This window comes from Maylandia zebra, linkage group LG2, assembly GCF_041146795.1.
Source record: "Maylandia zebra isolate NMK-2024a linkage group LG2, Mzebra_GT3a, whole genome shotgun sequence".
Taxonomy (NCBI): domain Eukaryota; kingdom Metazoa; phylum Chordata; class Actinopteri; order Cichliformes; family Cichlidae; genus Maylandia; species Maylandia zebra.
The window spans coordinates 45,630,053-45,655,543 of record NC_135168.1 but is presented as its reverse complement, the minus strand read 5'-3'; the positions used below and the strand labels follow the sequence as shown (position 1 = coordinate 45,655,543).

The 25,491-nt window shown below is 38.6% G+C and overlaps 2 protein-coding genes across 4 annotated transcripts; both read left to right on the top strand.

Annotated features, from left to right (window-relative positions):
• Positions 1-351: 351 nt before the first annotated feature.
• Positions 352-18,228, top strand: arl13a (ADP-ribosylation factor-like 13A). 3 transcript variants are annotated; one of them, XM_004545721.5, is made up of 10 exons: positions 352-487; positions 15,197-15,313; positions 15,489-15,559; positions 15,646-15,898; positions 16,032-16,137; positions 16,265-16,470; positions 16,547-16,655; positions 17,174-17,441; positions 17,529-17,645; positions 17,759-18,228. In XM_004545721.5, the coding sequence occupies exons 2-10, from the start codon at positions 15,255-15,257 to the stop codon at positions 17,812-17,814; spliced, it is 1,245 nt and encodes a 414-aa protein (XP_004545778.2). In that variant the 5' UTR covers positions 352-487; positions 15,197-15,254; the 3' UTR covers positions 17,815-18,228. The 3 variants fall into 3 exon arrangements, with proteins under 3 accessions (XP_004545778.2, XP_004545779.2, XP_004545777.2); XM_004545722.5 differs by lacking the exon at positions 352-487 and adding an exon at positions 7,378-8,479; XM_004545720.6 differs by lacking the exon at positions 352-487 and adding an exon at positions 12,052-12,665.
• Positions 18,229-21,055: 2,827 nt separating this feature from the next.
• tmem35 (transmembrane protein 35) lies at positions 21,056-23,565 on the top strand. Its single transcript, XM_004545718.4, has 2 exons — positions 21,056-21,301; positions 22,238-23,565. Exons 1-2 carry the CDS (start codon positions 21,182-21,184, stop codon positions 22,601-22,603), a joined length of 486 nt encoding a protein of 161 aa, XP_004545775.1. The 5' UTR covers positions 21,056-21,181; the 3' UTR covers positions 22,604-23,565.
• Positions 23,566-25,491: the final 1,926 nt, after the last annotated feature.

Sequence of the window (25,491 nt, the reverse complement as noted above, 5' to 3'; positions counted from 1 at the left end):
AAACTTTCCTCATTACGTATAACTTGACTATCCGACTGCAGGCATTCACTCATCCCCGACTCCCCCCGGAGGCTTTTGTATTCTGTTTTCCTGTCGTCGTCGTCGTCGTCTTATATTGCGTTTCGGTGTCTCCGCGTTTGGCCAAATGGAAATCACCTCACTGTCCGTTTGTGCAGCGTCAGTGTGCAGGATTGGCAAAGTTCAGCCCAGTCATACACCCTCACAATAACTCCAACCGCCCGACGATCGTCTAAACTCGGCGGTGATCTGAAGCGTTCCGATCGCTCGTACTTGTTCCTGGTTAAACAGAGAGGACTTGGCTCCGGGCTGGAGGTTTTTTGAGTGCCTCCGTGTTGGCGTGTGGCTGTTGTCGGGTCATGTTTTCAGTGTTTCATGCAACAGCTGCGTGAAGTCAGGCCGAAACTCAGAGAGACACCGGAAATGATGGGTGGCAGCTTTCAAAATAAATAAGACGAGCTCATTGAAGGTAAGATGGGGTTATAGGTAAACTGCCCCAAATATGGGCAATACACGGGTACAAGGAAGACTATTCAACATGCTGAGTGTGTGCACAAATGAGTACACGAGGTGGAAGGAAAGGAAATGAGAAGTGGTGACATATACTCATATTAAAAACAGTGTTGGGGAGTAACGGAATACATGTACCGCCTTACGTATTTAAAATACAAAATATGAGTAACTGTATTCCGTTACAGTTACCGTTTAAAAAGGTGGTATTTAGAATACAGTTACTTTGTTGAAATAAATGAGTTACACACTTGTGTCAAGCCAGCCTCCAATTCGAGACTTGCAGTCAAGCCAGCCTCCAGTTGATTTTACGTTCCCTGTGTATTCAAAGTATTACGGGAATGGATGTGGAAACCGGATTTCAAAATAAAAGCCAACTTCGAGTGAATTAACAGATATGTTAAGAACATAATAACATATAATTTAGGCTTTTGTTTTTTATTTTTTAGAAACTCTAATGTTACATCTACATGACACAGCCTTGTACCCTAATTGTGCCCTGTCCCTATCAAGGCCATCTTATTTTGGATTTCAAAGTAAAAGCCCTGTGAATCTTCATTTTTGAACTACTCTTTCAATGAATTCATAATGCTCTTAAAAGCAAAAGTCGTATTTCCAAATACTATTTGAACTTTGTATCAACACTTTCCAACCGCAGTCTTTTTCACAGTAATACCATATCAAATAAATTCTTTCTGATTTTGCTTTTCATAGTAATGGCCCTTTGAAATTGCCGATATTTGACTTAATCTTCTAACGATTCAAAATGCTCTAAAATGAAAAATTCTTGTTTCCACAGGGTAATTCCACTTTAGATCAACAGTATACAACCCCGCAGTGATACCATATCAATATCAAGTCATTCTGATTTTGCTTTCAAAAATAAAAGCCCTTTCAAATTGTCCATAATTGACCTAACTTTCAGTGATTTCAAAATGCTCTAAAATGAAAAATTCCTGTTTCCACAGGGTAATTCCACCTTAGATCAACAGTATACAACCCCGCAGTGACACCATATCAATATCAAGTCATTCTGATTATGCCTTCCAAAATAAAATACTTTTCAAATTGTCCATAGTTGACCTACCTTTCAGTGATTTCAAAATGCTCTAAAATAGAATTTTGCTGTTTCCACAGGGTAATTCCACTTTAGATCAACAGTATACAACCCCACAGTGATACCATATCAATATCAAGTCATTCTGATTTTGTTTTCAAAAATAAAAGCCCTTTCAAATTGTCCACAATTGACCTAACTTTCAGTGATTTCAAAATGCTCTAAAATAGAATTTTGCTGTTTCCACAGGGTAATTCCACTTTAGATCAACAGTATACAACCTCACAGTGATACCATATCAATATCAAGTCATTCTGATTTTGCTTTTCATAGTAATGGCCCTTTGAAATTGCCGATATTTGACTTAATCTCCTAACGATTCAAAATGCTCTAAAATGAAAAATTCTTGTTTCCACAGGGTAATTCCACTTTAGATCAACAGTATACAACCCCGCAGTGATACCATGTCAATATCAAGTCATTCTGATTTTGCTTTCAAAAATAAAAGCCTTTTCAAATTGTCCATAATTGACCTACCTTTCAGTGATTTCAAAATGCTCTAAGATGGAAAATTGCTGTTTCCACAGCATAATTCCACTTTAGATCAATAGTATCCAACCCCACAGTGATACCATATCAATATCAAATCAGTCTGATGTTGCCTTCCAAAATAAAAGACTTTTCAAATTGCCGATATACGACCTACTCTTTTAAAGAATTCAGAACGCTCTAAAAATGAAACTTGCTCTTTCCACAGGATGAATCCATGTTAGATCAAAAGTGTACATCCACACCATGGTACTACTTCAATTTCAAGTCATTCTGATTTTGCCTTCCAAAATAATGGCCTGTTGAAAATGCCAATAACTTACCTAACTTTCAGTGATTTCGGAATGCTCTAAAAAGGAAATTTTCTGTTTCCACAGAATAATTTCACTTTAAATCAACAGTATACAACCCCACAGAGATACGATGTTAAGATCAAGTCACTCTGATTTTGCCTTCCAAAATAAAAGTATTTTCAAATTGCCCATAGACGACCTACTCGTTTAACGATTTCAAAATGCTCTTAAATTGAAAGATGCTGTTTCCACAGGATAATTCCACTTTAGATCAACAGTATCCAACCCGACAGTAAAACCATGTAAATTTTATGTTGGTCTGATTTCGCCTTTCAAATTAATGGCCCGTCGAATTTGTCCATATGTGATATACTCTTTCAATTATTTCAGAATGTTTTAAAAATGAAAATTGCTGTTTCAACACATATTGGGTTTTCATTTTGAAAAGCAAAATCAGACTCAATTGATTATGACAGAATTGAATCATAAAGATGATGTAAAAGGAAGCTGAAATTGCCACTAGGTTGTAATTGATAGTACGTTTATATTTTAAGTCTGTGGAAAGATGTCATGGTTGGTTTGCAAGCTGTTTTGTAATTTCTTTATTTAGAATGACATCTTTCCACAGACTTAAAATATAAACGTACTATCAATTACAACCTAGTGGCAATTTCAGCTTCCTTTTACATCATCTTTATGATTCAATTCTGTCATAATCAATTGAGTCTGATTTTGCTTTTCAAAATGAAAACCCAATATGTGTTGAAACAGCAATTTTCATTTTTAAAACATTCTGAAATAATTGAAAGAGTATATCACATATGGACAAATTCGACGGGCCATTAATTTGAAAGGCGAAATCAGACCAACATAAAATTTACATGGTTTTACTGTCGGGTTGGATACTGTTGATCTAAAGTGGAATTATCCTGTGGAAACAGCATCTTTCAATTTAAGAGCATTTTGAAATCGTTAAACGAGTAGGTCGTCTATGGGCAATTTGAAAATACTTTTATTTTGGAAGGCAAAATCAGAGTGACTTGATCTTAACATCGTATCTCTGTGGGGTTGTATACTGTTGATTTAAAGTGAAATTATTCTGTGGAAACAGAAAATTTCCTTTTTAGAGCATTCCGAAATCACTGAAAGTTAGGTAAGTTATTGGCATTTTCAACAGGCCATTATTTTGGAAGGCAAAATCAGAATGACTTGAAATTGAAGTAGTACCATGGTGTGGATGTACACTTTTGATCTAACATGGATTCATCCTGTGGAAAGAGCAAGTTTCATTTTTAGAGCGTTCTGAATTCTTTAAAAGAGTAGGTCGTATATCGGCAATTTGAAAAGTCTTTTATTTTGGAAGGCAACATCAGACTGATTTGATATTGATATGGTATCACTGTGGGGTTGGATACTATTGATCTAAAGTGGAATTATGCTGTGGAAACAGCAATTTTCCATCTTAGAGCATTTTGAATTCGCTCCAAGAGTAAGTCATATATGGGCAAATTGAAAAGCTTTTATTTTGAAAAGCAAAATCAGACTGACTTGAAATTGACATGGTAACATCGTGAGGTTGTATACTGTTGATTTAAAGTGAAATTATTCTGTGGAAACAGAAAATTTCCTTTTTAGAGCATTCCGAAATCACTGAAAGTTAGGTAAATTATGGGCATTTTCAACAGGCCATTATTTTGGAAGGCATAATCAGAATTACTTGAAATTGATATGGTAACATCGTGAGGTTGTATACTGTTGACCTAAAGTGAAATTATCCTGTGGAAACAGGAATTTTCCATTTTAGAGCATTTTGAAATCACTGAAAGTTAGGTCAATTGTGGACAATTTGAAAGGGCTTTTATTTTTGAAAACAAAATCAGAATGACTTGATATTGATATGGTATCACTGTGGGGCTGTATACTGTTGATCTAAGGTGGAATTACCCTGTGGAAACAGGAATTTTCCATTTTAGAGCATTTTGAAATTGTTCCAGGATCAAGTCAGATATGGGCATTTTGAAAAGTCTTTTATTTTTGAAAGCAAAAACAGAATGACTTGATATTGATGTGGTAACATCGTCCGGTTGTATACTGTTGACCTAAAGTGAAATTATCCTGTGGAAACAGCAATTTTCACTTTTAGAGCATTTTGAAATCTTTAAAAGAGTAGGTCGTATCTTGGCAATTTGAAAAGTCTTTTATTTTGGAAGGCATAATCAGAATGACTTGATATTGATATGGTAACATCGTGAGGTTGTATACTGTTGACCTAAAGTGAAATTATCCTGTGGAAACAGCAAAATTATTTTTAAGAACATTTTGAAATCGTTAAAAAAGTAGGTCGTATATATGCTCAATTTGAAAGGGCTTTTATTTTGGAAGGCATAATCAGAATGACTTGATATTGATATGGTATCACTGTGGGGTTGTATACTGTTGATCTAAAGTGGAATTACCCTGTGGAAACAGCAAAATTCTATTTTAGAGCATTTTGAAATCACTGAAAGTTAGGTCAATTGTGGACAATTTGAAAGGGCTTTTATTTTTGAAAGCAAAATCAGAATGACTTGATATTGATATGGTATCACTGTGAGGTTGTATACTATTGATCTAAGGTGGAATTACCCTGTGGAAACAAGAATTTTTCATTTTAGAGCATTTTGAAATCACTGAAAGTTAGGTCAATTATGGACAATTTGAAAAGTCTTTTATTTTGGAAGGCATAATCAGAATGACTTGATATTGATATGGTGTCACTGTGGGGTTGTATACTGTTGATCTAAGGTGGAATTACCCTGTGGAAACAAGAATTTTTCATTTTAGAGCATTTTGAAATAACTGAAAGTTAGGTCAATTATGGACAATTTGAAAAGGCTTTTATTTTTGAAAGCAAAATCAGAATGACTTGATATTGATATGGTATCACTGTGGGGCTGTATACTGTAAATACAGAGTGGAATTATCCTGTGGAAACAGGAATTTTCCATTTTAGAGCATTTTGAAATCACTGAAAGTTAGGTCAATTGTGGACAATTTGAAAGGGCTTTTATTTTTGAAAACAAAATCAGAATGACTTGATATTGATATGGTATCACTGTGGGGTTGTATACTGTTGATCTAAGGTGGAATTACCCTGTGGAAACAAGAATTTTTCATTTTAGAGCATTTTGAATCGTTAGAAGATTAAGTCAAATATCGGCAATTTCAAAGGGCCATTACTATGAAAAGCAAAATCAGAATGACTTGATATTGATATGGTATCACCGTGGGGTTGTATACTGTTGATCTAAAGTGGAATTACCCTGTGGAAACAGGAATTTTCCATTTTAGAGCATTTTGAAATCACTGAAAGGTAGGTCAACTATGGACAATTTGAAAAGTCTTTTATTTTGGAAGGCATAATCAGAATGACTTGATATTGATATGGTGTCACTGTGGGGTTGTATACTGTTGATCTAAGGTGGAATTACCCTGTGGAAACAAGAATTTTTCATTTTAGAGCATTTTGAAATAACTGAAAGTTAGGTCAATTATGGACAATTTGAAAAGGCTTTTATTTTTGAAAGCAAAATCAGAATGACTTGATATTGATATGGTATCACTGTGGGGTTGTATACTGTTGATCTAAAGTGGAATTACCCTGTGGAAACAGGAATTTTCCATTTTAGAGCATTTTGAAATCACTGAAAGTTAGGTCAATTGTGGACAATTTGAAAGGGCTTTTATTTTTGAAAACAAAATCAGAATGACTTGATATTGATATGGTATCACTGTGGGGTTGTATACTGTTGATCTAAAGTGGAATTACCCTGTGGAAACAGCAAAATTCTATTTAAGAGCATTTTGAAATCACTGAAAGTTAGGTCAATTATGGACAATTTGAAAAGGCTTTTATTTTTGAAAGCAAAATCAGAATGACTTGATATTGATATGGTATCACTGTGAGGTTGTATACTGTTGATCTAAAGTGGAATTACCCTGTGGAAACAGGAATTTTCCATTTTAGAGCATTTTGAAATCACTGAAAGGTAGGTCAACTATGGACAATTTGAAAAGTATTTTATTTTGGAAGGCATAATCAGAATGACTTGATATTGATATGGTGTCACTGCGGGGTTGTATACTGTTGATCTAAGGTGGAATTACCCTGTGGAAACAGGAATTTTTCATTTTAGAGCATTTTGAAATCACTGAAAGTTAGGTCAATTATGGACAATTTGAAAGGGCTTTTATTTTTGAAAGCAAAATCAGAATGACTTGATATTGATATGGTATCACTGCGGGGTTGTATACTGTTGATCTAAAGTGGAATTACCCTGTGGAAACAAGAATTTTTCATTTTAGAGCATTTTGAATCGTTAGAAGATTAAGTCAAATATCGGCAATTTCAAAGGGCCATTACTATGAAAAGCAAAATCAGAAAGAATTTATTTGATATGGTATTACTGTGAAAAAGACTGCGGTTGGAAAGTGTTGATACAAAGTTCAAATAGTATTTGGAAATACGACTTTTGCTTTTAAGAGCATTATGAATTCATTGAAAGAGTAGTTCAAAAATGAAGATTCACAGGGCTTTTACTTTGAAATCCAAAATAAGATGGCCTTGATAGGGACAGGGCACAATTAGGGTACAAGGCTGTGTCATGTAGATGTAACATTAGAGTTTCTAAAAAATAAAAAACAAAAGCCTAAATTATATGTTATTATGTTCTTAACATATCTGTTAATTCACTCGAAGTTGGCTTTTATTTTGAAATCCGGTTTCCACATCCATTCCCGTAATACTTTGAATACACAGGGAACGTAAAATCAACTGGAGGCTGGCTTGACTGCAAGTCTCGAATTGGAGGCTGGCTTGACACCAGTGATTACACGGTGGTATTTTCCTGTTTCATATTGTTGCGGGTCAGGACTGTTTGGGTTTTGTTTGACAGTTATGTGCCGTTGTTCCAGGCAGGGCGGCAGCGTTATGGTTGCCGTGGTTACAGGGTGACGCTCTCTCTGCGACTGTGTGTTTCCTGGGTGAGAGAGGCCTTTTTGTTGTTGTTGTTGTTGTTGTTGTTGTTGTTGTTGTGCTAAGCTAATAGGCAGAATGCTACAGGCATAGCCCTAAAGAATGTAGCCTCGTGGGCAGTGTAGTCCGTGTTGCAGGGAGAATGGACTGCGACACGTTATGTGTCTGTGAGTGCGAGGACGAAGAAGACGGAGAGTGGAAAAGTATGAGCTGTCATCGAGCAGAAACGGGAGCTGGAAGCATGTAAATATAATAATAACCACTGCAGCCAAGAAGAGAGCCTGACGAGCCCAGTTGTAAGTAAGCTATTAAGACTCGACTGTACGCTGTGTTCGTGTTTTCCTCTGAAACAATAAGTTCCGTTGGAGCAGCCTTTCAACGCCTCTCTCTGTCTCTGGCTAGAAAAGTTGACCCAGACAACAAAGTAAAGCTAGTTTTCGGCTACTAGCCCAACTCGAACCGAGTATTAGCCAGAAGTCCTTTACTACGGTTCGGAGCCGCGGACCTTCAGTAATAGTAATAAATCACACAGCAATAGTACATTCATGTAGTTGTAAAAAGCATGAAAATATAGTATGTAATCCAAAGTATTCAGAATACATTACTCTCATTGAGTAACGTAATGGAATACGTTACAAAATACATTTTGGGGCATGTAATCTGTAATCTGTAGTGGAATACATTTTAAAAGTAACCTTCCCAACACTGTTAAAAAATATAGGCTACACACACACAATATGGGAATATTATAAAGATTATTTGTAATTGTTAAAGTGCAGTTTACTCTGTCAATGAAATACAGTATGGTTCACGATTAATCAAACGAGTATGTACCTAATTAGTAGATATCAGAGATAAGAAACTTTTAATGATAGTCAGCCTTTGTTTAAAATATAGCAAAACAAAGGAGATAGAAGTTTTAAAAAGTGTTTAAGGTTTAATTTCAGTGGGCAAACATGTGGCTGGCTGCATAGGAAAACTCCCACTGGCACTAGAGCTACTACAACTGAAGGAGGAGTGCATCAGTGTTCATCTTCAGTAAGTACTAATAATCTGTTAGAAAATGTTATACAAACCCTAACAATCGTTGTGTTTTATTCTCAGACTAACCTCTCCTCTCTCACACACAGAGGTAAAACAGTGAGAAACAGCACTACACTTTTATTGCATAGAGTATACAAATGGAAAAACACTGTGAGGGCGAGAGCACAGAGATCATTTTCACTTCCATTTTTAGTTGCCACATGCAGGCCGGGCTTGGTTCTATTGTAGTAACCTTCAGGCCTGAGAGTGGAGCAGGCACACAAACAGCTGCAGGGAACTCCTAAAACTGCACTCAGTCTCACAGAGATATTTCCCCCCTATGTAACTGTTAGTTAGAAGGGCACTCATTAGTCAGTGCGCTCTGCAGTACAAGTGGGAACCATTTGGTTGTTTGCTCATCTATTCACGCAAACAAGGGTTATCACTGTTCAAGGAGCATGAGAAAGCCACAAGCTGGAGTGAACTGCCTGACACCTCCACTCAACCACACATTTAGGTTTCAGTGTGGGGGTTCATTTCAGTTAGTATCTGAGCCTTTTTCTGGGATTTTCACCTTTTCTGATCAATTAGATTAAAAAGCTGGTGGACCAAAAGCTTTTAAATAAGCCCCCACCCTCCTTTTTTATTTTGCTGAACTAGAAAAGAAAAGAAGCTCAGTTTACACCATTGTGGTTATAGCATTGTGCCATAATTTCCTCTTCTCTACAAAAAAAACAAACAAAAAACCAGAGGAAGTTTTTCCAGTTTTTCAACACAGCTCACCCAAACGTGACCTCTTCTCGTCTAATCAGCTGCCCTGTAACTAATCATGCCTGGCATTGCGAAAGGGACCTAACATTACATTACCGTGTTATTGGTCAGTCAGGTCAGGAAAAGGGTGCGCTGGTTGTCTGTTTACAGTTTTTTAACAGTCACCCTGGGTCTGTCCAAATGTGTACATAAGAAAGAGCAATGCAATCCCAAGCATACATTCATTAATACACTGATTACTTTCCAAAATATCTAACAGTTCACTCGACAGTTTTTCAAACCAGAATGTGAAAAGCAGCCTAATGTAAGCTGAGAAGCAGTAGCAATATTGGAAGTTGGGGGTCTTTGAAACATGATAGCAGTGTGGACAACAGGAGGAGATAGGGGTGTGGTGCTGAACTGCTGCTGTTTATCACTGTGTGTGCGTGTGTGTATGTGTGTGTCAGCTGACGCAGGGCTGTGGTCAGAGCTTTGGATGAGTTTACTCAGCAGAGGGAGGCAGTGGCTGATTGGAAGTCGGTTTAATGACATAATGAGATAAAGCTCTCACAGAAGCCACTGATCCCAGTCTCTGAAAGAAGCCATTACATATTTATTTGCTCACAAATTAAATCATGGCTGCAGAAACCCCACCTCTTTCACTCACCCTTAACTATGTGTGGGTTTTTCGCTGAGCATCGGGCTTTGGGGGAATCTTTAAGGTGACTTGTTTTGAGATTAATTTATAGTATTGAAGGGTTTTACCTGCACTGAGGAATTTTTCATAACTAATTCCGCCAAAGAGTTTTATCTACTAAAGACAAAGAACAAAATTTGGTTGTCATTTACTCATTCACACTTTTGTTTACAAATGGTCAGAAACAGCAAGAAAATATATCGATTTGATTAAAACAAGACAACACAGACTAACAGCCTTTAATATACTCGGAGTGATTGTGCTTGTGTGGATTCTGAGCCAATGCTAAGCCAGGAAAAACTCTGGATTTAGATTGTATGGTGCACAGCAGTCACAGGCAACAATAATAGATCCGGTGTCTATGACGCCATCTAGCGGATGATGTTACACACAAACTGTATCGGGCGGCTTAATTAGGGTATTAATACCATTATGTAATATATTCAGATGATGCTTTCCTAATGTTAGAATGAATGGCTGTTACATAAATAAATATGTAAACAAACTTGACTTTGCTTTTTTTTAAAAAGAAAAAAAAACATAAATAAAATAACACGTTATTTATTTCCTCCTAATTATTCACACTCAATACATTTTTTATCTTTATCTGTTTGCTGTTGTTGTGCTCTTTGAGAAATGGAATAAATTAAGACAAAAAGATCTCAAAAGTCACAAGTAATATCCCAGCCGACATGGTAAAAAGTCACCCTAAAAATAAAAGAAAGAAAATGAAAAACAAAATCATATGCACAATATTATGCACACAGATATGCATAAAGGAGCATACATCCGCTAATAATTGTTGCATTTTTTTTCATTATCCAGCCTCATCTACAGTTCCCCTTTAATTCCCTAGAATATTTTCCAATGTATTCCTTTTATAAATAGAATCATGGTCACTATAATTTGGCTTTAAAAAGTAGAAAAAATCCCTCTTTAATGTCAAAGTAAAAAGAAAGACTTCTACATTAATTTCACTTAAAATAACATTTATCATGTAAAGTAACTGGCTGCAGAAATATTCACCCCTTTCCAGTATAGCCATATTTTTCCACAATAGAAGCATTAACCTCACACGTGTGAACGCCAGTTTTGCTCTATTTTTGCATGGGGATCAGGTGTGAACAACTCTTTTTGATTTGATTGAAAACATTCATCTTGTTGTTTTTAAACCATTTCTGCATAGCTGTGTAGCTTTTGCTGAATAAAAGCTAATGATTCTTAGTTCCCTCGGAGACTCAATCAGACGGTCCTCCAGGATTTCCCTCTACTTTTACAAGCCTTTGAATGCCTGCTGCTGCCACCGCCCTGTTTCACAGTGGAGATGGTGTGCATGGCTTGATGTGCACCAAAACATAGCATCTAGTCTGAAGGCTAAACAACCTTCTTCCAGTCAACAGCGGAGTCTCCCACATGCCCTTGGATGAATGCGAGATTTGGGTCTTTCTTTGCAACGAAGAGATTTTTCTACCTTTTTTTTAAGCACTAGCAAATAATTTTCTAGGCACTTCTGACTGGTCATAGGTGTCCTGTCTTGGTGGCCTCCCTCACCACTCTTCTTCTTGCACAGTCACTCAGTTTTAGGAGGATGACCTGCTCTAGGCTGACTTACACATGTGCCGCTTTACATTTCCATTACCTGAGCTCCAGGGAATGTTCAGTGACTTGGATTTTTTTTGTACCCATTCCTTGAATTATACTTTTCAATAACTTTTTCTTTGAGTTGCTTTAGGTCTTCTTTTATGTTCATGGTGTAACTGTAGCCAGAAATATTGATTAACCAGTGACTGGACCTTCCAGACATGGGTGCCTTTGTACTAAAATCACTTGAGACACATTCACTGCACTTAGGTGATATCCATTTCACAAATTGTGCAGTTGCTGCAACCATCTGGCTGGACCGCTTTTGAATTAGATCGGTCACTTTAAAAGAGGGGAAATATTTATGCAGTAACTTATTTTACATGATATATTTTTATTTCATTGTATAAATCTGTTTTTACTTTCACATTAAAGAGAATTTTTTTCATGTAAGTTCTTGTCATAAAAGCTAAAAGATATCAAAGGAGAGCCAAAAAAGGAGAAAACATCCAAATGGCATTTTATGTTTTCCTGATAAACCTTCAGTAGGGTTCCCAAGGATGTTATTTTTACAAGACCCAAGCAATAAAAACATTGCTGCCTATAAAGCACCCTCTCCTAGTGCACTTGCACCCCCAATAGCTGCCTATCCCACTAGGACACCCCCAGGCATCCTCTGTCCAAGCACTGATGGGTCTGATCTGCTCTCAAGCCACAAGGAGGCACAACACAATATTAGGTGGCTGTAATCTTTCTGTTTTAATTGTAAATTCAGTGTGACACTAAACGGCCCTCATAGTGTCATTATCTCACTGAGAGACTGAGATTGTGCAGCCTAAATCCATCTCTGCTACCACTTTCTGTCTTGACCAAGAAAAGGAGATCACAGCACGCCACAGATCACACCACTCGACAAATTTAGTTTTCCGGGGGTGGATATAAGCGCCTTCATTTGGTCGAGTTCCAGAAGGACCACGCCATCCAATGGGATTAGAAGTTGGTTCAGAGAGCTCTGGGATTGGTTGAAAAGCCAATACAACATTTTCCAGATTGCACCTCCCACATGGGGTGACCAAAGGCTTAGTGTGAGCCTGATTAGTTCTGTAGCCGATGGGTACAAGATGTCAGTGAAGACGAGCACCCAAACAAATGCATGGACATAGACATACTTCTGTGAGTATTCATTGAGCAGAAGGCTAAATCTTTCAAATTTGCAACTTTTATATGTAGTGGTGTCAGCTAATAGCTCCTGCTGAATTTAAAATGCTTTTCTGTGAGTTATAGAGTCACTGCATTTTACCAGGCATGTGACACTGTTGGTGTTTGTATGAAAAATGATTTTTTTCAGGGCAGTTTTTCCCATGTAGAAAAAATATCAGTCATAACTGCTGCTTTGTTTTAGTGGGGAATCCAAATTGATTAACTGTTCTTTTATGGTAGATTAAAAGTTTTCATAAAAAGTTGTTTTTTTTTTATCTTTTGTTCTGATTATTTGGGATTTTTATCAAATTAGATAAAACTGTTTCTTATTTTCCATTGTTAGTAGTCCAGTTTCTTCTTTATTTATGCCTCTTAAAATGATAAAACTTAACTGATGTTTTGTATTTTATAAACAATTTAATGTTATGTTTTGTGCGCTACATGGGTGTGATGCCTAAAATGTACTGAAGTCATTGAAGTTAATACATGCAACATGCACATTTAGTACCCTGGATTGGTGATTCCCTTGTGTTTCAAAACTACTCATGACTAACTAATCTGGTTTAAATGTCTAAAACAATGAGATATGAAAACCAGTCCTCTTTACACCATAGCAGAAACAGGGGCGGCCTCTTCTACAGCCAGTACAAACATGGGGCAGCTTGTTAACAACACTGTAAAAGCAGGCCATTCTAAACTGGCTTTAGCAGATTACAGGACCTGAACAGATGCACTTGACAAAGGAAGATCTGCTTGTGTGTGTGTTTTTAGCACATGCCCTACCTCAGATGCACCTGCTGTGTGTTTATTGGGAAGTTTCAGGATGACTGGATGACTGCTCATGCATCCAATGACATGTTAGAGAGCTTCTATGAGGCAAACACACATTCAGTGGCATAAAGACAATATCAAGAGAAGTTACTGAGAAACATCATGCAATACTTGCTTGTAATGGCCTATCTCAGGGGTACTTGGAGAGGCTTGAGCCCATATGTTAGATATGTTAGCAATTAAGAAAGTATTTGTGAAGAGTGTGGCTGTTGAGAAATCAAATCAAATCAAATCAAATCACTTTTATTGTCACATCACATGTGCAGGCACACTGGCACAGCACATGCGAGTGAAATTCTTGTGTGTGAGCCCCACAAGCAACAGAGATGTGCAAACACAACAACACAAACGAGCAAAATACAAGAATGGCCAACCTGAAACTAATAAATATATGTACAATATATAATAGTGTATGCATTTCTGGATGTGTATACTAAATATTTTCCTACGTGTGTGTGTGTGTGTGTGTGTGTGTGTGTGTGTGTGTGTATACACATTTTTACAAATTAAATAGTAAAAAAAAAAAAATAATAAAAAAATAAAATAATAATAATAATAATAAAATATATAAAATATACAGAGTTGAATATGTGCAAAACAAGTGGCATTTATATACAGTGTGGAGTGCATAATGTTGAAGTTCCAGTAGTGAAGCTGAGGTGTCTATGACGTGTTCAGCAGTCTGATGGCCTGGTGGAAGAAGCTGTCTCTCAGTCTGCTGGTACGGGACCGGATGCTGCAGAACCTCCTTCCTGATGGAAGCAGTCTGAACAGTTTATGGCTGGGGTGACTGGAGTCCTTGATGATCCTCCCCGCTTTCCTCAGGCAGCGCTTCCTGTAGATGTCTTGGAGGGAGGGAAGCTCACCTCCAATTATCCGTTCAGAGCACCGCACTACTCGCTGGAGAGCTTTGCAGTTGTAGGCGGTGCTGTTGCCATACCAGGTGGTGATGCATCCAGTGAGGATGCTCTCAATGGCACAGTGATAGAAGGTCCTGAGGATGCGGGGGCTCATGCCGAATCTTTCTTGATGTAGTTCTGATAGATCATCGGTTCCAGAAGGAAAAGAAAAAAAAAGCTTTCAAAATTAGATTAGCTATTATGGTGGACTAACTGGTGTTAGTGGTGGGATTCTCAGAACTGTGATGCCCAGGAGGCTAAATGAGAGGACGACATGGATAAGTTGCATCATAATGGACATTTTAGTTGGAGTAGAGAGCATGGTGTTTCATGTTTTCAATTATGACTTGGTTTACGGTTGTTTACCTGTTAATGAGGGGGCTGTTATATGTCTTCACATCAAATTTAGGAAATTTTATCTGCTTCAGTGGACAGAAGAGTTTATGTTAAAGACAAATGTGCCTGCAGTCTTGCTTTTTGCAACTATCATGCATAGACATGAACTGTTTAAAGTAGTGTATTCTTTCCTTCTCATGAAGGGCCATATAAAATTCCAATGAGGGCTTCTACTGGCCCGGAAGCCGTGCCCTGGATAACCCTGGGCAGTGAATGCACTGTCGCGAGTGACCATCTGTAAACGTCTCCTAAGTCCACAGGAGACAGACACAAAGCATCTTTGCGATGGATCTGGCCTCGTTCCCAAGTGACTCAACCTTCCAGCCTTATCTGCGTATGTGTGTGTGAGTCACACTGAGATTTACCATCTGTCTGCAGGTACCAGTTCCAGAAAAGATGGTGGCCACTGTGCACACCTTGCTCACCTCAAGTAAACATGTTCAACCTGATGAGCAACTGCTGCAACTGGGTCTCCAAAATACAGGAGCCAATCAGGTACAGATATTACACTTTCGCAATCTTCCTGCTGAACTTACTAAAAATAAAACGCTTCCTCTCTCAATCACTCGAGGAGATTATTTTTAGACATTCTTGTAGCATCAGCTCATTGACTGTTCCTAAAATCCACAGAAGTCATCTTAAGCTAATATCAATATGCATTCGTCTGCAGGAAAGTGACCATTCTTGTGGTTGGTCTTGACAAAGCGGGAAAAACATCCTCCATCAGAGGCATGCTAAGAGGTATGCATGTGGCTTTACCAAGGGTTCAACCTCAAGTGTTTATTTCAGAAATACAACAAGTAACCACCTGTGTTTCCCCCCTTCAGTCGCCAATGTTGTCGAATCAGGATCCACACATGGCTGCATTAGACATGAGCTGAGGGTGGAGAATTACCTGGTCACACTCTTGGATGTTGGAGGATCAGCAGAGTCCCGTGGCACCTGGAGGGAGCTCTATGGAGAGGCTCATGGCATCATCTTTGTTGTGGACTCTGGTGACAGGCAGAGGATAAAGGAAGTCAGGGAGGTTCTTTCGGACCTGTTGAAGCAGCCGAGGGTAGCAGGAAAACCTCTACTAGTGTAATTACACTCTGTTTTATATGTCTGAATTTTACATCAGATCTCAAATCATGTGCAAACAATGCCCCCTGGTGGCTCACATGTAAAAATACAGAACAAAATATTAATTGTGACACTTCTCTTTTGCTTTCAGATTGGCCAACAAACAGGATAAAATGAATGCTTTGCTGGGTAGTGAATTGATTGAGATATTGTCTTTAGAGAAGTTGGTCAACCAGAGCCGCTCTCTGTGCCATATTGTAAGTAATATTTCAAAATGATCTAATCAGGCTTAAATCTTATTTAATAAAATATAGACAGCGCTGCATTAAAGGGGGACTCCTTAGATGTGCAAAGAAACTGAGCTTTCTTTCTGTTTCCACTCAGGAGCCTTGTTCAGCCTTAATGGACCTGCGGCGCTGGTCAGACAGAAAGACTCTGCGAGGTCTTCGCTGGTTGCTGCGAGCTGTTTGTCTGGATTATCCAGAGCTGTGTGCTCGTGTAGCTCAGGACAGCAAAAGGCCTCTGGAGCCAAGAGAGAGGGAGAGGAATGGAAAAGCAGAGAAAGTGCAAAGAAAAACCAAGGTCGAACGGTAAGAAAGGCCTTCAGAGCTCAAATATTGCAGATAAAGGCATTAATGTTTTAACATGAATTTGTTATTACCTCAGAATAAGATCCAGCAAGTCAGATCTGCGCAAGGTTCATCGGCCCAAAGACAAGGAGAAAAAATCCAAGAGCGAAGGAAAGCTGCAACCCATTCGGAATATGCTGCAAAAGGTCAGAAAAATGTCTTGCATTCTTTATAAAACCTTATAAAATGTAATGCGATCAGCAGCTAGGCCATAAATTCTTCATAGAATAATGATGGTACCATCGCAAATAATGATGGTGATTCTCAAAGAAACACACTAAAACTTGTATAAGCAAAAACTCCTAAATCCTAAATTTGTTTCTGTGGCATATCTGTTGTATTGGGTTGTATTAAACCGCACATGTAGATGCTGTCTGTCTTCATGTGTTTGCTCTACTATGATTTTATCTGTTGCATTAAATGTTCTGTTTTAAATTCATTTCAATAGGGCTACGATTAATGATTAATCTGCCAATTCTATTGATGATAAGTCTAAATGTCGGGATGCACAATTCGTTTAATAGTCTGCATTTTCAGAAATACAGAAAAATGCCCACCTCAGCTTTGGAGAACAAATTCTCCCATTCTCTTCTTTTGAATTTTCATTTTGGTGATGTGGCAGGTGTATAAACTGCACTTTGCTTTAAATTAAATCTATTTCCAGGACACTTCGCTGAAAAAGAAGCTAAAGACAAAGAAGAAGAAGAAGACAGTTAAGGTGAAGGAAGGTGAAAAAGATGAGGGACCGCCGAACGAAGAGGAAGAGGACGGTGACGCCAATGAAGGAGAGCAAGATAACTCTGGTCACAGAGACAAAGCCAGCAGTGCTCTGATCCCTCCAAAAAAGGACAAACTTAAACGCAAAACAAAGGTGAAAGAAGAGACGCTGGATGTGCCAGAATCACCAGAGAATGACGAGAAACCACTGAAAGGTTCCCAAAAGCAGTGATTGGATTACACTCAGTTTTAGTGGTTAGCTGTTTAAGAATCTCAAATCTACTTTTTTGTCTTCTGTCTAGTTAAAGGAGAAAAGAAGAAGAAGAAGAGAGTTGTGAAAGTGAAAAGAAAAAACAAGATCAACACAGAGGAGATGCCAGCAGCTTATTCGCAGCCCGTGGACCTTTCTGCAACCTTTGGTGAGCCTCATCCACTTCTTCCACCCAACAATAAAACACACTAACCACACTTTGGACTCTGACAGCATGAAATCGCAGTTTTAATATTATAAGTTCAACCTGTCTCCTGACAGATCTTTACCGGAAAGCAATACTAGCTCTGAAAGAGCGTCAGGATCAGGGACAGTGAGAGTGAATCGTGCGTGTGTCCTGCCACCTGAGTGTGAGGATGTGGGTCCACAGCAGACGTACACAACACATTGCATCCCTTCACACACACACTACTATTTCTGTATCTCTTTCCATATTGTAGACTTTCAACCTGATTCCTGAACCTTTGGAGGGAATTTGCAGACTCCGAAGTGTAGTGAAGGGCAGGTCTGAAGAGTTGTGCTTTGATAAAATAATATCACATTGTAAAAATAAAATGTGTTAAATATAAACTTGTGTACACGGCCAATACATCTAAGAGGATTTTGTTTATATACATTTTTGCAGTTTTGAATGAAAAGAAAACTGGATTTTTAAACTGTTTGTCTGTTTTGTTTTTTGTAATTATTGTTTAAACATTTTCCCATAATAAACAGTGTACTGGGGAACGTTCTGCATATTGTTGAGTGGATCACTTGCATAATACACTAGTATATATTATATAATAAACATTTGTTAATACATTTGCATAATTTCAGGAAACTGGCTCGTGCTGGGCAGCGGCTGCACAATCCTCCTCTGTTTTCTCCCACAGTCCAGAAACATTCACGTGATGTTAACTGGTGTGAAGATAAGGTGGTTGAACGGCTTAAATGTAGTATAAGGTGCTGAATCTGTACTTTTAGGTGTCGTTTGATAATTAGTCATGCATTTTTCCACCTTTCTTCCATCTGGAGAAACTGTTTACCAGATTGCTCGACAGATTTGAGACTTAGCTCTGCAGTTTCTGGCTTTGGCAGAATGATTTGTGAGTTTCATCCATATCAGCTGCACTTCAATAGCTTTCAGCAAAACCTACTAAAGGAACAAAAGATGTAGATAATTGTGATTTGTTCGGTGGTCCTGATCATCAGTTATGATGAAGCTTGTGGTTTCTTCATTTCTTACTGATAAATTTTGGACCTTTTCATATTAAACTGGTGAAAGTGCTGTCCTAAAATATGTCACAGCATTATTACTGCAAGGAGAAAAGTATAATAAATCCAATCAAATATGATGAAATAAGCTGAACAGCTCTCATAGAAATATGGGTGTTCGCTTAAGGAGTGGTTGAATGGTAAATTAAATACATTATAGACTCACATTTTACAATAAACAGATATTTCTTTTGTCTTTTATAAAAACCTGCTCAATTTGTAAGAGAAACTAGTGACTATATAAAAGGGATATTTAGGGAAGCTTTTCTTTTTAGGATCCTAAAATACCACCCGGTGCTCTGATCATCAAATGCCAAAGTCTGGCGACATTAGCAACATATGCTTTATTTTTCATTTAATTGTAACTCAATCTTTAAAATCTACAAAAATCCTATTTCTAAAGCTGTGCAGACAAAAGAAAATTGCCAATTAACGCAGGAGGAAATGGCTGCAAAATCCACTTAATAAGTGAAAGAGCTGTGTCAACATTTCATGTCTAATTTCTTTAACATGTGCAAATATGATGTGTGAAAACATGAATTTGCATTAGCAGCCATGTCCTCCACAGGAGGCAGGACTGTCGCGCTTCCACAGCTGCTCGCAGTTTGCGGATCGCTGAGTGCAGCTTTCACTGACAGCCTGTCAATGGTTCACTCACTGAAAGCTGATGTTAAACCAATCATCAGATTGCAATGATACCACATTTTCATAGTGGAATTTATTTTCCTTTTGTCTGGTGGTGGGGGGTGGGGGCAGTATCAGAGATGCCAGTGGCGTCAACAAACTAATACACAAGGGTGGATTCATTATTGCCCAGAATCCGGAGGCATTTCAGTCAGTGAGCGACAGGAGGTCACTCGACAAACTGCTCTCCATCATGGACTCATCTCATCTCGTTCCATACTACAGAAGGGAGCAGAGCACCTTCTCGCACAGACTCATTCAACCCTGCTGCCTTAGTTCCTACTACTCCCTATGAAACTCTACAACTGCTCTCCTTTTTGTCCGTTGTGTGACCAGTGATCCCCGTTTTTGCTCTTTACACCCATGACTGCAGTCCAGCCTATACCAGTAACACCATCAGCACATTACCAAATGATAACACAGTTTGTGGACACATCTCAGATAGTGACAAGTCTACCAAAAGAGATAAGATCCTGAAATTGTTAGTTTGGATTTCAGCAAACAACCTGACACTGAACACCAGGAAAACAAAGCAAATCATCTTTGACATCGGGAAGATGTCAGTGCAGACCAGCTCCCTGTCTACATCAGTGGTGACTGTGAGGGCTTATGCTGGTCTGTCCTGGACTACAAAGACCTCAGCAGTCACCAAAAAGATGTACAATTGTATAAGTCCTTTAGATGTGACCTTCACCAAGGTCAGGAAGAATATCTGGCACCCAGATATGAGAGAAAATTTGTCAGGATATTCAGGAGCAACCCAGCGACCAGCAAGGCTCAAGCCTGTTATGAAATGGAAATTGCTGGAACACCAGTGTCACTATTGACAGTGAAGCAAGGTTTTCTTCACCATGGGCTGAGAGGGTGCCAACCATGAAAGAAGCCCCTGCTACATCTTCAAGCTCGACTGAAATTTGGAGGATGGATTTGGAATGGATAAAGCAGGCCAACTTTAAGCTTCTCAACCTGAACCCTGTTAAACCCTACTGAATTTGTGGACTGCACTTATAAGCTGGGCCCATGCCAGGAAACCCACCAATTTAAATAAACTTCAAATTCTCCCAAGAGGAGTGGTCAAATATCCAACCAGAACTATGTCAGAGGCTAGTTGATGGCTCCCACAAGCATCTAGTTGAGGTGCAACTTATTAAGGGACATTCAAGCAAATATCAGTGGTGATGCAGATTTACATTTGAGCCACTTCAAATCTGTGCACCCATTTGTTGTTTTTTAAAATCATTAAAGGCGCATGCTGCATAACCATTCACACTCTGGAAATAATTGAAAGCACAAAATTACCATGTCATTCATGCCCATGATAATGCATGCAAACATTTATCTCAGCATATAGCACAGAAGTGGGTTTTATATGTTACCTCTTTTCGTTAAAATCGCAGAGAGGCACAAAACTCATATATAAAGTTGTTGTTAAGCAACTTGAACCCAGAGCTTTTATCTTGGCTGTGAGCTAATGCCATAATTCAGCACTATGAGTGTTTCACGTAGGATGCGTGTCCCTTCCCTTTAATCTTATTCTTAAACTAAGATGAGAAGTAGGTCTTCTGCCTGCTCCGCATCCAGCAGCTCCCTTCCTGCTGCTGCTGGATGCGGAGCAGGCAGGGACCCCGGTCGCCATTTTTATGGTAGATCCAGAAGCCCATCCCCCTCGCGCATCTTCACTGGGAAACGTTCCGACTTTCATTCAGCTCAGCGGGAAGCGCCCGGCCGCATGCACGGTACTGAAAAATGGCTTCACCAAGGACAATAACCATTGTGGCTCTTTCTTTTGCTCTGGGTTTATTTTTCGTGTTTATGGGGACCATTAAGCTCACCCCGAGACTAAGCAAAGATGCATACGACGAAATGGTGAGTAGCGTTGAGTCTTACCCGTGAAGTGTCCGCATCTTTGGGGGGGGGGGTAAAGGCCATTGTTCTGCGGTGACTACAGACTCAATGTGTAGGGAAGCTGACCTAAATAGTAAAAGGACGGGAAAATGAGTGTTTTAGATGCTGGGTTGCTCTTTTAATAGGCCTGTCTGTTGCTTGTTTTCCCAGTGGAGAGTCCTGTACGGTTATACAAATGACCTGCTATTATTGCCTGCAACAATACTTTTAGCACGCATGCTAAGCCACCGTGTTTTAGGATAAGACTCAAATTATTTTAGCAGTCATCCCTGTAAACAGATAGCATACATAAAATAGTTTAAAACGGGCCTATCCTTAGCTGAATATGGATGAATAATGAATGAATGAAAGCCCTTCCTTTTTCTTTCTTCTTAAAACATGCTGTAATTCAGCTTAAAGATACAAAGAAGCATGCGGGATAATTAACAGTTTTGGAAGTGAGAGATTGGCCTTTATAACCTAAAATGTCTTGTAGCTCCCATGGATGGATGGATAGATAAGATAGATAGAGAAGCAACTTAGCAGTTGGAGAGCAATGGTGGCGCATTCGAGCAATTTCTGTGAGATGCACCTGCGGGTGCTGATGTTGAACTATCCTGTGGAAGATCATCGATGGCATGCCTGTTGGTTTAATTACTGCATTCCCAAGCTCACTGAATATCATAATTGGATGAGTTTGCAGGTTTTCTTGAGCAGTGAGCAATAGTGAGCAATAGGCTGGAGAGTCATTGTGCAGCCACAGTGATGATAAACTGTCATCTAGATGTTGTACCTGCTGACCTGAGTGTGGTGACTCCACCTGGTCCTTACATGGCCTCACTAAAGGACATTCATAGCAGCCTGTAGGCCAAAGTTACACACTATAGGTATTCATGAAGATTTCTTTTTTCTTTCTAGAAAAGGGCATACAAGAGTTATGCCAAAGCATTGCCGGGCCTGAAGAAGATCGGGATCAGCTCAGTCCTGCTACGTAAGATCATTGGCTCTCTGGAGGTGGGCTGTGGGGTGGTTCTCACCCTTGTACCAGGCCGGCCAAAGGACGTAGCCAACTTCTTGCTGCTGCTTGTCATGCTGGCTGTGCTCTTCTTTCACCAGCTAGTAGGAGACCCCCTGAAACGGTACGCCCACGCTCTAGTCTTTGGTATTCTGCTCACCTGCCGATTGCTCATTGCTCGCCAGAGTGATGACCGGCCAGAAAGAGAGGACAGCAGAGAGGAACAGCACATCAACGATCAGGAAAAGAACAAGGTCAAGCAGTCTTAAGGTCTTTCCTCTTGGTCTATGGATTGTAGTCATTCAAATTTTGAAGGAAACATTCACTCCTAGTAATAATACTACACACACACACATCCTCTGTCCCATCCAGCTGCTGACTGATGACTCTCACCTACTCCTCTACACTCTTACTGTGAAACTGAGAACTCCTGACCCATCCATCCTCTACATAACCGTGGACAATCGTACCTTTGGAAACTGATGAGCTCAGCTCATTGTCACGTTTATCCATCCCTGTTTCCCTATTTATTTCAGTCCTACACTGTGTTCAATGTTTTACTCTACTAAGAATCTCTGTTATGTTTTAGGTTGATTTGAGAATGCTGTTTTTCATTGAAGAATCTTTGTTGTTTTTCTTTCTAATTTGTTTTTATATTGTAGGTAGGAGAGGTTAATGATGAATTTCAAGCATGTTTAATTTGGTCAAATTTACAGAGTTTAAACTAAAAAAGGCACTGATAAGGGGAATTTTGGACTTGCTGTACTTTTTTAATTCGTCTTACATATCCAGGTCTGATGTTGATGCAGTGTTACCCAGTGACTCCTTCAGTTAAAAAAACAACCTATAAATCCTTTTTCATTTTTCATCTCAGTAGACTTTTGCAGAAGTACGCATGAAATCTTCTCAAAGTAAAATAAGCTGAATATCATCCTTTCAGTTCTGTTATTACACTGAAGTTGTTTAGCTGGGAATGATGGTGCTCGCTGCCTCAGACGTCGGCAGCCTGCTTGTACTGCAGAACACAACCAAATCAGAAGAGTATTTTCTCATTGAAACTCAATTTTACCATTTGTAATTCACAGTTGGAAGTCTTAAATTCTAATCACGGGTTTGTTTCTTCTTCTCTAAAGATATGAAAATAATTCCTACTGCGGTTGAAAATACTGTCAATTTTGAGACTCACAATATTTCTGTAAATGATATACTTAAAATAAAGAATTGGAGCTCAGCCTGACTAGTGCATTTCATTCCATTAAAGTTAACTAAAAATACCTTAAATATGAATCACGAGCTGCCCCCCCCCCCGCCTTGTTATATAACTTCAGCCAGTCCCTGTCAAAGTAATTCCTTCATATTAGCACATATCCTACATACTACCTAGAAAAGTACTGTGTGCAACAGCTCTGCAAGAGAAGTCTTGGTCATTTTATTCTGTCCATTGCACATAGATTGGTTTATTATAAAATGCTGCTTAACTCAGGCTGGCATTAAGTTATTATTGTCAGAAGGGACTGACTTTCGCACCTTTTTTTGTTTATGTGAATTTTCTCATAAGATGACTCCTGATGGCCTAAACTCAAAGCTGTGTCTGACACAGCAAAAAAAAAAAAAGCCCTCATATGAGCAACAATCAAACAGGCTCACTGTACTGACTGGCTCTGATGGTTGTTTGTCTTAAGCCACTTTTCCTCCTGCTGAGCATGAAAGCTGGATGGGATATTTGTTACAGTTTGGATGAAAGTTATAAGAAGAAGACACGCTTTAAAAATCATGCATTATGCATTCCCCAAAGGGCAAATTATGACAGATGTTTGCAGAACAGCTTTGTCCACATGAAAAGAGAAATTTGTTTGTGAGTTGTAGCTGAGATTTCTGGCATACTGAAGAAAATATTAGGTAAATGAAATATAATATGATCTCTGGAAAACTAATTCAATCCCTGCAAAATGGCATAGGCATCTTAGATCCTTTGCCCTGCGTGTTCTTAGATATGGACATGTCTTTTACAGGCATATTTACTAACATAGATACATATAACTATGGAAAAAAAAAATTCAGGATAGACATAGCATTTTGGGTTTTGCTGCTGAATTACAGGAGGGCATTATTTTCTCTTGCAAAAGATGTTTTTCTAAAGGGGATAAATAAGGAGGCACTGAAGCACCACACTTTCGCAAGCTGTTATCGTGGTTGCCACATTGATATTTTGGGATGAGCTACAATCTTTGTTCCAAAAGTTCATACGAAGTCCCACTTGATGTTTGTCGACTGTGCTTTTGATTTAAATTGTAAATGACAGATTTAAAAAAAAAAATCCACCTGACAAGGCTGATTTCTGCAAGGCTTGATCTGAAGATTTTCTGTGCCAGTTTTGGAAAAGACTGGAAAAAGGGCGAGTTATCAAAAATATTCTAACCAATCCATAAAGTCCAATATGGCTGTTACATTAATTAGTTAAGCATCAATATTCCATGGAAATTATGCCACAGAATATATGTGAGATGATCTATAGTGTAATGGTTTACAGATTTGCCTAAAACAATCAAAAGATGCCAAGTTTGATACAGGGAGGAGAAATAAATCCCTCTGGAGTTGAGTCAAGAAGGGCATTAAAATAGCTTTGTTCTACAAAAAAAAAAAGATTGTATACATCTGGGATATTGTCCTCCCACTGTAGACTGCATTCGACTAAGGATCTGGCGTCTATATGTAGGAAGACTCAGAAGTGTTGGTATTTAATTTTGGACAAAGCGTTTGAAGGCTACAGGATTCAAGAATGGCTGGCAAGATATGAGGTGCTAAAATGTAACTTCATTAATGAAGTGAAATTTTTTGCTGTGAGCACCAAAGTAAATTAAAAGACTGATATAGCCTATATATCAGCTATTTCTAGGTTGATATGAAGGCTTCTAACCCTCCTTAAGTTCATTATCTGTAATTAATCTGTAATTTGTAGTTCTTTATAAGTGCATTTTCACAAAAAATGTGCTTTACAAACATATAACGGATTGAAAACAGAGTGAGCAGTAGTGGCTTGCTATGCATACAGTTAGGGTAAACACACAGCATTATTTTTGCTTTCTCAAAATAGGGTCCAGTTTTTTTAGGCCTGCGGCTCTTAAATAAATGCAACCCATAGATACCTGAGTAATTT